This window comes from Symphalangus syndactylus, chromosome 8, assembly GCF_028878055.3.
Source record: "Symphalangus syndactylus isolate Jambi chromosome 8, NHGRI_mSymSyn1-v2.1_pri, whole genome shotgun sequence".
Lineage (NCBI taxonomy): Eukaryota > Metazoa > Chordata > Mammalia > Primates > Hylobatidae > Symphalangus > Symphalangus syndactylus.
Window position 1 is genome coordinate 26710291 of NC_072430.2, and position 12283 is coordinate 26722573.

The 12283-nt window shown below is 43.2% G+C and overlaps 1 protein-coding gene across 5 annotated transcripts in view; it reads left to right on the forward strand.

Moving 5' to 3' along the window:
- The first annotated feature begins 260 nt into the window (after positions 1 to 260).
- NRDE2 (NRDE-2, necessary for RNA interference, domain containing) overlaps positions 261 to 12283 on the forward strand; it is a 63941-nt gene continuing 51918 nt past the window's right edge. For 3 of the 5 annotated variants that reach the window (XR_008659361.2, XR_008659362.2, XM_055288441.2), the window contains exon 1: positions 273 to 475. Coding sequence is in view for 3 of the 5 variants with exons in the window: in XM_055288441.2 (XP_055144416.1) it covers positions 412 to 475 (64 nt within the window). In the remaining 2 variants the exon portion in view is untranslated. Of the gene's footprint in view, positions 476 to 12283 lie in introns of all 5 variants that reach the window. The other 2 variants (XM_063643999.1, XM_055288440.2) reach the window with 2 other exon arrangements.

The window sequence follows — 12283 nt, forward strand, 5'->3', positions numbered from 1 at the left end:
TAATGCTTAGAGCGTTTAAGCTGACCCAGTTATCGAGGATGTGTGAATTCAGGGGTCGAATTGGAATACCAATTTCCTTAGTCCCTTTCCGCGGTGAACAATTCCCTGCCCCGGTTTTCGCAGTTCCGGTTCTCACAAGGTCCCAACCACTAGGAACCCGTCACTCCTCGCCCCGCCCCCCTTAGCCCCGCCCTGCCCTGCTTTGTCCTGCCTCTCCCTGCCCCGCCGCGCCCCCGGTCCCTTGACGACTCTCCTCTCTGGGCCCCGCCCCTTCCGCTTCGGGGTCAAGCCCCAGAGAGCGCCGCGAAAACCACATTTCCCAGAGTGCACCGCGACGGCAGGGGTCCTCAGACAGGCTCTCGCGCGCCGGCGTCATCTTTATAAAGAAGAACGGCGGTGCGGCCTGTGGTCATGGCGCTGTTCCCAGCCTTTGCGGCGCTTAGTGAGGCTCCCGATGGCGGGAGCTCCAGGAAAGGTAAGCACACAAACGAGCCGAAGAAGGCACTTGGGGGGCTTAAGAGGCTGTTTCTCGGGCCCAGGTCTAGACTTTTGCTTTGGATTTGTGTATCCATTTGTATCCCAGAGTTCTCCGCGGCGCTGCAAAGCCTTCTGGGAAAGGCTGAAGACTTCCTCCGAGGTCTGGGGCTCAAAGGCCTGTTCTGGGCCAAGGTTGTAGAGTTAGGGAGGGATGGAGAAGGACCAGCAGATGTCCTGGAGCTGGGACTTCTGTACGATGTTGTTAGGTCCTGTTCTTTTTTTCGAGCCTCAGTTACTTCATCTTTAAATTGAGAATAATGATACTCGACATCTCGAGGAAACCCTTGATGCAAATGCAGAATGTTTTTATTACGTATTACTTCCTTTCCTGTTATACTTATTTCTGGAATGCTTATTAGGTTGGTATTACTTAGCGGCCTAGAGCTAGGGGATTAGTATCCAAAACCTAATCAGTTTCTCTCGAGGGGCGCAGCACCCAGTGAAAAGAACTAACATTTATTCTAGAGGGTCTACTGTGTATCAGGTTGTGGCTTTACACGTTTTACTTAAGTCCCAGACATTTCCAGCAGAGCTGCATTGTTCAAAATTGGGGTACATAGGTCATTTAAGATGTAATTAATCCTGGCCAGGAGCGGTGGCCCACACCTGTAGGTGGACGGATAGTTTGAGCCCAGCAGTTCATGACCATCATGGTCAACATAGGGAGATTCCTGTCTCTTAAAAAAAAAGCCAGGCGTGGTGATGCACACCTGTAGTATCAGCTCCTCAGGAGGCTGAGGTGGGAGGATTGCTTGAGCCCAGAAGTTTGAGGCTGCAGTGAGCCATGATCGTACCGCTGCATCCCGCCCTGGGGTGGGGGGACCTTTCTTCTAAAAAAAAGTAATTCTAAATTATGTGCCACGTGCCATATGTCGGCCGGGCGTAGTGGCTCACGCTTGTAATCCCAGCACTTTGGGAGGCCAAGGCGGGTGGATCACGAGGTCAAGAGATTGAGACCATCCTGGCCAACATGGTGAAACCCCGTCTCCACTAAAAATACAAAAAAAAAAAAAAAATTAGCCAGGCGTGATAGTGGGCGCCTGTAGTCCCAGCTACTCGGGAGGCTGAGGCAGGAGAATGGCGTGAACCCGGGAGGCGGAGCTTTCAGTGAGCCAAGATCGCGCCACTGCACTCCAGCCTGGGCAACAGAGCAAGACTCCATCTCAAAAAAAAAAAAAAAAATTATGTGCCATATGTGACAGGGTGCAATTGAGTCTTACACGTCTGTTATATCCTCTCATATAGTTCCTACACTTTTTGTAACGTTTCTCCTAATTTTTTTTTTTTTTTGGGACAGGGTCTCACTCTGTTGCCCAGGCTGGAGTGCAGTGGCACTGTCATAACTCACTGCCGCCTCAGACTCCTGGGCTCAACTTCCTGCCTCGGCCTCATGAATAGCTGGAACTACAGGTGTGCACCACCAGGCCTGGCTAATTTTTTTTAAATATTTAGTAGAGATGAGGTTTCGCTGTGTTGACCAGGCTGGTCTCAAACTCCTGAGCTCAAGCGATCCTCTGCCTCAGCCTCCCAAAGTTCTAGGATTACAGGCATGAGCCACTGCGCTCGTCCTATTTTTCATTATTGTGAGTAATTTCTTGTGTAAAATTGTAGTCTTCCCTTACTAGACTGTAATCTCTATCAGGTTGGGCAGTGTTTGTCTATTCATTGTAGCATAGTTAGCCCCTAGCACACGTCCAAAGTATAATAGGGGTTCAATAAATATTTTCTAGATGTACAGATCAATAGTAGTTACTTAATAATTATGTGTTGCAGGAATGCATGAGTACACCTAAAAAAAGTGTATAGTACAAGGTAGGATGTTATAGATACCGTAGGTGAACTACAGGATTAATTACTTCTTTTTATTTCTTTCTTTCTTTTTTTTTTGAGACCAAGTCTTGCTCTGTCGCTCAAGCTGGAGTATAGTTGTACGATCTTGGCTAACTGCAGCCTTCGCCTCCCAGGTTCAAGTGATTCTCCTGCCTCAGCCTCCCGAGTAGCTGGGACTACAGGCACTCGCCACCATGCCCGGCTAATTTTTGTATTTTTGGTAGAGACGGGGTTTCACTGTTTTGGCCAGGCTGGTCTCGAACTCCTAACTTTAAGTGATTCACCCGCCGTAGCCTCCCAAAGTGCTGGGATTACAGTTGTGAGCCACCGCACCCAGCCCAGGAATGATTACTTCTAATGGAAGTTTCAAAGAAGGCTTTATGTAGGAACTAATATTTTTTTCTTTTACTTTTTTTTTTTTTTTTTTTGAGGCAATCTCACTGTGTTAACCAGACTGGAGTGCAGTGGCACAATCTCAGCTGACTGCAACCTCCGCCTCCCGGCTTCAAGTGATTCTTGTGCCTCAGTCTCCTGAGTAGCTTGGATTACAGGCGTGCGCCACCACACCCGGCTAATTTTTTGTATTTTTAGTAGAAATGGGGTTTCACCATGTTGGCCAGGGTGGTCTCGAACTCCTGAGCTTAGATGATCTGCCCACCTTGGCCTCCCAAAGTGCTGGGATCACAGGTGTGAGCCAACATACCCAGCCTACCTTTTTTTTTTCTTAAGTAGACAGGGTCTTGCTATGTTGCCCAGGCTGATTTCAGACTGCTGGGCTCAAGTGATCCTCCTGCCTCAGCCTCCCAAAGTTCTGGGATTACAGGCATGAGCCACTGTGCCTAGCCAGTAGCTAAGTTTTGGATGGATCTTCAAGAGAGTAGGATTTAGACAAATAAAGATGGTGGAAGTGTATACCAGGGCCTTCAAGTCCTGCAGAAGAAAAGTGTGAGAACTGCAAATCATCTAGTTTGTCTGGAGATGTAGTGGCATAAAGAGGAGCCTTGGGAAATATGGTTGGGCTGGTGGTGATGGAAGATAGTGATCTTTCATAACATGTCAAAGTTTTATCCTTTTATTTTTAGAGGGGGAAATCGAACTTTTGCAGAGGAGTCTTACTCTTAAATAGTATTTATTTGAAATCCTCTGGATATCTACAGTCAGGAAAATGTGTGTAAAAGTATGTTTTACAAAGTATTGTCTTTTGAAAAAATGTAAACACAACATTATCTCTGGTAATGAAAAAAAGCCATAATTCTTTTCTGGTCATTTTCACTTACCAGTCAGTGTTCAAATTTCACGAGATGTTTCAAAAATGGGATTTTACAGTTGGATTGTCCACGTCAATTTCCAAAATACAGCCAACATTGCATTTTGTGGATATATGCCTTAGGTCTCTTTCAGTATAAATCAGTTTCTTCCTCTCCTTCATTCCATGTGATCGATTTGTTGAGGAAACTGTGTCATTTGTCCTGTAAACGTTTCCCACCAAATCCTCATAGTGTCACTTAACATGCTTCTGTATTCCAGTATTTCCTGTAAACCGGTATTTACCTCTAGTCAATTAATTAGATTCAGATTTAATCTTTTTGTTGAAAGTACCTCATTGGGGGAGCAATGCACTTGCTATGGAGTCATTTCAGGAGGATGCCCTGTCTAACGTTCTCTGTTTTAGTGATGTTAAGATTGACCAGTGGATTCATGTGTTTGCAACCTGTTTCATCCCATACAAAGCAGCCCGTGAACCTTACACCTAATGACTTTTGCAGCCATTTATGATTATTGTTTAGGTTCATTATTATTTCATTGAGGTTGCAAAATGGTTCTTTTCTTTTCTTTTCTTTTTTTTTTTTTGAGACGGAGTCTCGCTCTGTCGCCCAGGCTGGAGTGCAGTGGCGCGATCTCGGCTCATTCCAAGTTCCGCCTCCCAGGTTCACGCCATTCTCCTGCCTCAGCTTCCCGAGTAGCTGGGACTACAGGCACCTGCCACCATGCCCGGCTAATTTTTTGTATTTTTAGTAGAGATGGGGTTTCACTGTGTTAGCCAGGATGGTCTTGATCTTCTGACCTCGTGATCCGCCCGCCTCGGCCTCCCAAAGTGCTGGGATTACAGGCGTGAGCCACCACGCCCGGCTCAAAATGGTTATTTTCTAATTATATCATTCCTCCTGTATTTATTAACATCAATTATTCTATGAAGAACTATTGGGATACCCTGAATACAGTTTAGTTAGGCAGGAAAGACAGGATACTTTTTTCTTTTTTTTTTTTTTTTTTTTGGACACAGGCTGGAGTGCAGTGGCGAGATCTGGCCCAAGTGATTCTCCTGCCTTAGCTTCCCTAGTAACTGGGACTACAGGCATGCACCACCACTCCTGGCTAATTTTTTTTTTTTTTTTTTTTTTTTGAGACGGAATCTCGCTCCGTTGCCTAGGCTGGAGTGCAGTTGTGCGATCTTGGTTCACTGCAAGCTCCACCTGCCGGGTTCACGCCATTCTCCTGCCTCAGCCTCCCAAGTAGCTGGGACTACAGGCGCTTGCCACCACGCCCAGCTAAATTTTTTATATTTTTAGTAGATAGGGGGTTTCACCATGTTAGCCAGAGTGATCTCGATCTCCTGACCTCATGATCCGCCCGCCTCTGCCTCCCAAAGTGCTGGGATTACAGGCGTGAGCCACTGCGCCCAGCTTACTCCTGGCTAGTTTTTGTATTTTTAGTAGAGACAGAGTTTCACCATGTTGGCCAGGCTAGTCTGGAACTCCTGACCTCAAGCGATCCACCTGCCTTGGCCTCCCAAAGTGTGTGAGCCACCTCGCCTAGCCTGGGATAAATACTTGATTCATTCCTTTCATTAGTTTCAGAATAATGAGTTGGGGATCCCAGTAACTTCTAGAGGTGACCAGTGAGGTGTGAAGTTTTTTGTTTTCAATATGAAGTCATGACTTTTTAATGTTTATGTTTCAATCCATTGCAGGTAGGCTTTTTTTTTTTCTTTTTTTAGAAATGAGGTTTCACTCTGTCGCCCAGGTTGGAGTGTAGTGGCGCGATCATAGCTCACTACAATCTCCAATTCCTGGGCTCAAGCAGTCCGCCTGTCTCAGCCTCCTGAGTAGCTGGGACTGCTAGTGTGCACCACCACACTTGGCTGATTTATTTATTTTTTTAGAGATAGAGTCTTGCTACGTTGGTCAAGCTGATCTTGAACTCCTGGCCTCAAGCAGTGGTCCCGCCACAGCCTCCCAGAGTACTGGGATTACAGGCATGAGCCATCATGCCGGGCCTGACCCAATCATCTTTATTTAATAGCTTTCTTGCTTTCTGTCCTAAGAGATGTCCAGGAATCATCACTTACATTTTCCGTTGTGGCCTGGAGTTGGCCATTTCTCCAGGGAATCCTGGTTTCTTTTAGTGGAAAATGGTGTGGATATATGAAAACCACACATTGGGTTGTTAGGGGTGTCATCACCACTGTATTGTCATTACTTCTAGACTTTTTCAGTGGATGGAACCAGGAAGAGAAAAATACTTCATGAATTCATATTAGTATTTCCAGTCCAAATGTAAGATTATGAAGCTTTTACTTCTTGATTTAATTTTTAAATTTCTTTATATGTTCAAAATAACAGTATTAATGTGACTAATACTAATAGTTTCAGATTTTTTTATGGTTCTATTTGTTTTAAGGACATAGCCCACAGTGGATATGCGGTCAATTTACTGAGTTTGAAAATCACTTGAAACAATTCCCTGTGTGGTTTTACCACCAGTTTGATATATGGTGATATAAATATAAATGTTTTCCATTTTTAGGGATTGTTTTTCTTTTTAATTTGATTTTGCTTTATAATGATGTAAAATGCTTAGCCTAACGCTGAGATTGTAAACCAGGTATATTCAGAGGAGAAAAACCTTCTATCTCTGTTTCTCCAACCTGTCACTTTTCTTCCCCTGCAGACTAACATTTTCATTAGCCCATGGTATCCTCCCATTTTTTTTCCCTCCCTTCTATAAGCAACTACATTTCCCCTCTCTTTCTTAAATGCATACTATTCTGCATTTTACCTTAGATCCTGGAGATCGCTCTACAGTCTATAGAGATCTTCCTCATTTCTTTTTACTAGTGCACAGAACTCCATCGTGTGGCTGTCACATGGTTTATTCAACCAGTCCCCTATTAAGGACATTTGGACTCTTTCCAGTCATTGGCTGTTATAAATAGAAGCAGTGTACTTTTTGCCTTACACTATAAAAAATGTTATAAAAATGTAAAATAGTGTTAGCAAGAAGGGGGTGCAGAGTTTCAGTTAAAAAAAAAAAAACGTTAAACTCCTGGACAGGAAAGACAGCCAATGCCAAAATGAGTGAGAGGGGTGCTGTTCTCTTTCTGGCTACCATTAAAAGTTAGGCCAAGGGCCAGGCACAGTGGCTTACACCTGAAATCACAGCACTTTAGGAGGCCAAGGCGGGCAGATCACTTGAGCTTAGGAGTTTGAGACCAGCCTGGGCAACACGACAAAACCCTGACTCTAATAACAACAACAAAAACTAGCTGGGTGTGGTAGTGTGTTCCTGTGGTCCCAGCTACTTGGGAGGTTGAGGTGGGAGGATCGCTTGAGCCTGGGAGGTGGAGGTTGCAGTGAGCTGAGATCTCACCACTGCACTCCAGCCTGGGTGACATAGTGAGACTCCATCTCAGAAAAAAAACAAAGAGGCCAGGATTTAAGTAGGCATCACATTCAGTAAGGAGTCTGGTGGGACTATGTTTAGTAAAATTCATTCTTTCAGGAAACAAGAATAGGAGCATCCATTGTGTGAGGAGCAGCAGAGAGCGCCCAGCATCTGACCCCTTCAGTTCTGGAGCTTTTCTTCCTCTCAGATTGTTGACTAGGATTGTGTACCCTAAAACATTGTTGCTTGGGAATCAAATATTTGACAGATTTGGAATGGAAGATGGTATATTAGTTTATTTAATCTTCATATTGTATGAAGCAGACATATTATCCATATTTGGGGAAGCAACTAAACACATTATCTTTTTCCCCCGAACCTTTTTCTTCCTGTGTCCACAAATCAGAAAATGGCACTACCATTCACCCAAACCAAAACTTAGACACATACCTTGACTCCCCACTTCCTCCCATTCAATTCTTTAGTCCTTCCAAACAACTCTGAAAGTCCTTAGTTTCTCCATAGTCTCACTACCATTACCTAACTTTTGCCGTCAGCATCCCCTAGATTACTACAACAGCCTCCTAAAATAGCGTCCCCACCGTTAGTCCTACCATTGCTCCCTGAGCCACTTTCCACACTGTAGCAAGAATTTTTAAATGTCCTTATTTAAAAACACTATGTGCCATTCACTGGTTTAAATGCCTTACAAATACTAACTTACTGAATTCTCATCGCAATTCTGTGAAGTTAGCGCTGTTCAAATGTATGCACAGAGGGAGCCAGTAAGTAACTTCTAAAGGTCACATGGTTAGTAAGTCACAGAGCCAGGATTTGAACTCACGCAAATTAGCTTAAAAGTGTGTGCTCTTTTTTTTTTTTGAGACGGAGTCTTGCTCTGTCACCCAGGCTGGAGTGCAGTAGCATCTCCACTCACTGCAACCTCTGCCTCCAGGGCTCAAACGATTCTCCTCACTCAGCCTCCTGAGTAGCTGGGATTACAGGTGTCTGCCACCATGCCTGGCTAATTTTTGTATTTCTAGTAGAGATGGGGTTTCACCATGTTGGCCAGGCTAGTCTTGAACTCCTGACCTCAAGTGATCTGTCCGTCTCGGCATCCCAAAGTGCTGGGATTGTAGGCATGAGCCACCCCGCCCAGCCTAAAATGTGTGCTCTTAAACGCTGTTCTTTGCTGCTGATCTTTCAGTGTATCTGATTTTGTCACTTTCATTCAAAACATGACCATCTGCCCATTGCTCTTAGGGTAATGCCAGGCTCTCAAACATGTTTTTTAAGGCCCTACCTCTCCTGCTTCATTTTGCCCCCATTTCCCCTCAGTCCCAATGGCCAAGCCACAATCACTTCTCCTGTTTCTCAGTGTCTATTTCCCAAACACTTTCTAGGAGCATATTTCCCTTATTCCTCCTCCTCTAGATCTTAGCTGAGAGATTTTCTCAGTCAACTTTCTCTGATCCAGACCTTGTTTGAATTAGAGAGCGTGCTGTCATTATTCCCTGTCTATTTTCTTTCTCTTTGCATTTGTCACATTGCATTGAAGTGACTGCTAGTAGGGCAGCTCCATGAGGGTAGTGTTGGGTTTGTCTTATTCATCGTGCATTCCTAGCACCTAGACCAGTACCTGGCTGTCAGTAAAAAATTAACAAATAAAAAAAAGAGACTCAGATAAATTATTTTGTTCAGAGTTGCACAGCCGAGAAACAGCCAGTTTGAACACAGGTTCTTCTAACTACAGAGCTTGTGTTATAAGCCATGCTACGATATTAGAACATTGGGTTTTGGTCCTTTATATAATACCTTTGGAATTTCTGGGCCTCTTCAAATTGCAGGTTAACTACGATGGAAGGGCTGACTTTGCTCAGGTTCTCTGTAATAATCATCTTAAATGCAGTTCTCAGCCATGTTTGCTGGTGCTTTTTGTATAAATAAGTTTGTACTCCCAGATCCTTTGTTAGACTTACTCATTTTAAAGGAACAAATCTCTTCCATAATATATACGCTACTTTATTTATACAGTTGGCCCTAGAAATGTTTTTTGAATTACCATCTCAGGAGGAGCACTTACCTCTGAGTTCACTTAAACAAACTAGTAATCAGTGCTATTTCGTTATAATAGAAGGGGAATGGATGTAGAACTTGGATATTTTATCCAATTATAGTTAAAAATATATTTTAAAGTTCAAATCTTTTCATGGCAATTCCTTCCTCCCTCTGTGTGTAATAGAATTAAATTAAAGCATTTTTTACTAGTGGTAGAGAAATAGGGTTACATAATAAATGTTCATAAAAAGTATTTGAGCTTAAATTATTCAGTGATGATTCATTATATTATTTTCTGTTAAATTACCCTGAAAATTTATACATGCTACATTTCTACCAGTCACCTGCCTATTTTTGTTAGGCGGTAGTTCTAAAGTGGTTTTTCTGCCTGATGTTTCCACATTTCTTGGTGTGTATGCATAATAAAATGTATGGCAGAGTGTTAATTTCCAGGCACATTCCAACTTGTAATTTACTAACCGGCAAGGACAAAAGGCTTGTCAGCCATTGGGAATCTCTTTCTTAAACCGTAGGTGTTTGGTGTGCTGCTGGTCTTCTCTATAAATGTTACATCTTGCTAAGTATTGGCACAATTATCTATGTACACATTTTATATCTATCAAGTATGTAAATTATGTGAGGATGTAACTGTTGAAAAGGACTTTGCAATCTGATTAATAAAGCATCTTTTCATCTCCGATAACTTTCTCCAGAATTCTGTTGAATTAAAATTGAATTTAACAATGCAAGTTTGTATTTGACAGTGAAGATTATAATTATAAGCCCCATGTGAGCAGAACCTTTCTTGTTCCCCATTGTACCCCCAATACCTAGACCTGTGCCTGGGTGTGTAGTTGGTGTTCAGTAACTTATGAAATGATTAAATATACATTTACAGTGAAGAAAGGAAGAATTATACTAGTTGTACTTTATACCTAGATAATGGATTTTTTTTTTTTGAAGATTTCAAATTTCTTCAGTTCATTTGATTAGGTGTTGGGGGTATAAACATGCAAAGATATGGTGCATATCCTCATTCATTTTACTTATTCAACAGATATTTATTGAGTCCATTTGCTTTGTACCAAGGCACTGTGCTAGGAGATGGGAATACAGTAGTGAATAGTCATGGCCCTGCCCTCATAGAGCCTGTAGTTTGAGAAGTGACAGGTGGGAGGAGGGGAGGGAGCTAGAAACTGGGATATAAGAGTTGTAAGCTAGTTGGTGTTTATTTTTTCTTTTGCCACTTCTGTAGTATCACAGTAGTCATTACTAATCTGGTCCCTATAAGGATTGAGTTTTTGACCCTTGGCTTAGAGTATAGTGGGAAGATAATGAGATTACAATGTGAAGATTGCCATAAGAGCCCCGTGTACTAATTGCAGGGAGACTTTAGGAGAACCAGCCTCCTTAGTTGAGGAAGTGAAGAGAAGCTCCATTGGTGTGGGGTGGAGAGAACTGTATGAAGAGTCACAGATTCAGGTTCAGATGCTTGTCCTTGGCCACAGCTGGCCCTCCAGCTGTTGGTCTATAGGGGAGAGGATGGTGTTCAGGCTGTGCTCTGAAGAGCCGTCTCAGACCCGGCCCCTCCCTCTGAACTCCCAGCTAGAGAGCATCCCTGTCTTTTCTGTTCTTCTTTTTTTTGAGACAGAGTCTCTCTCTGTCGCCCAGGCTGGAGTGCAGTGGTGCGATCTCGGTTCACTGCAAGCTCCGCCTCCTGGATTCACGCCATTCTCCTGCCTCAGCCTCCTGAGTAGCTGGGAGTACAGGTGTCCGCCACCACGCCCGGCTAATTTTTTGTATTTTTAGTAGAGATGGGGTTTCACCGTGTTAGCCAGGATGGTCTCGATCTCCTGACCTCATGATCCACCTGCCCCAGCCTCCCAAAGTGCTGGGATTACAGGCGTGAGCCACTGCACCCGGCCTTTTCTGTTCTTCATGTTGGACTTCTATGGAAGATTCTGTTTGAAGTGAGTTCCTTGGCTAAGAAAAGTTTGGAAGTCTATGGACTAGAGGACTTCCAAAATCTTTTCAAGCCTACCATACAGTGATTATTACTTCTAGTATTCCCTGCATGTCCACTGCTAATATGCTATCAAGAAATAAAACAAAACACAACTTCTTGTCAGGTGAAAATACCTTTTGCTCCGCAGGAGGTCATTCGATTGGCATGAAGGTCACAGAGGATCCATGATGATTCATGTTCAAAACCCAAGAGCTTTCTTTCTTTCTTTTCTTTTCTTTTCTTTTTATTTTAAATAGAGCTGGAGTCTTGCTTATATTGCTCAGGCTGGTTTGAACTCCTGGCCTCAAGTGGTCCTCCCTTCTCAGCTTCCCGAAGTGCTAGTATAACAGATGCACTGGCCAAGTTTTATTTCTTTCTGAATTTTTTTTCCCCCACAGTAGTGCCATACAGCAAAGCCTCAATTGTATCCTCAAAAGCCTGGCACAGTTGTGGCACGCCTATAGTCCCAGCTGCTTGGGAGGCTGAAGCAGGAGGATCGCTCGAGCGTAGGAATTTGAGGCCATCTTGGGCAACACAGCAAGACCCCAACTCTCAAATTTAAAAAGCCTTTCTTGTGTCTTCTGAAGGACTTTGAAGAGTCACACACTGTATGTTGTGATGTCTGTATTTCTTTACATTTTCTTCCAGCTGTCATCTCTACCTAGAATATTTATGTAGAAAATACTGGAATTGTTTGAGAGCATCTTTTCCTGAATACTGTTTGTTCCATCTTTTCCCACTTTTTCATGATAGAATCTGATTATTGTGGAAATAATTTTGATCTCAGTGAGCAACAGGAACTAGTTTCACGTATCTTTTGCCAGGAATTAGGCCCAAATGAAGGGAACCAACCTCAGAAGGAAAAAGAGAGTAGAAGGTTCCATGAGCAGTTGTTTAACACTTACTAAATATGACCTTACTAATTTCTTAACCCCTTTGAGTCTTAGTTTCCTCTTCTATAAAATGGTGATCATAATACCTCCCATAGAGCCTTGTTGTGAGGATTAAAAGATGAAAAGGATGTAAGTGCTTAGCCTGGTGTTTGGCCTGCTGTAGGCACTTAAGTTGGAACCTGTCACTTGTTTCCCTTTTTTCTGTGCTTTTTAATATGCCTTTCTTTCTTTGAGATTTTCCTTCCTTCCTCTTTTCCTTCTTTCTCACAAGTGTTTGTTGAACACCTACTATAAG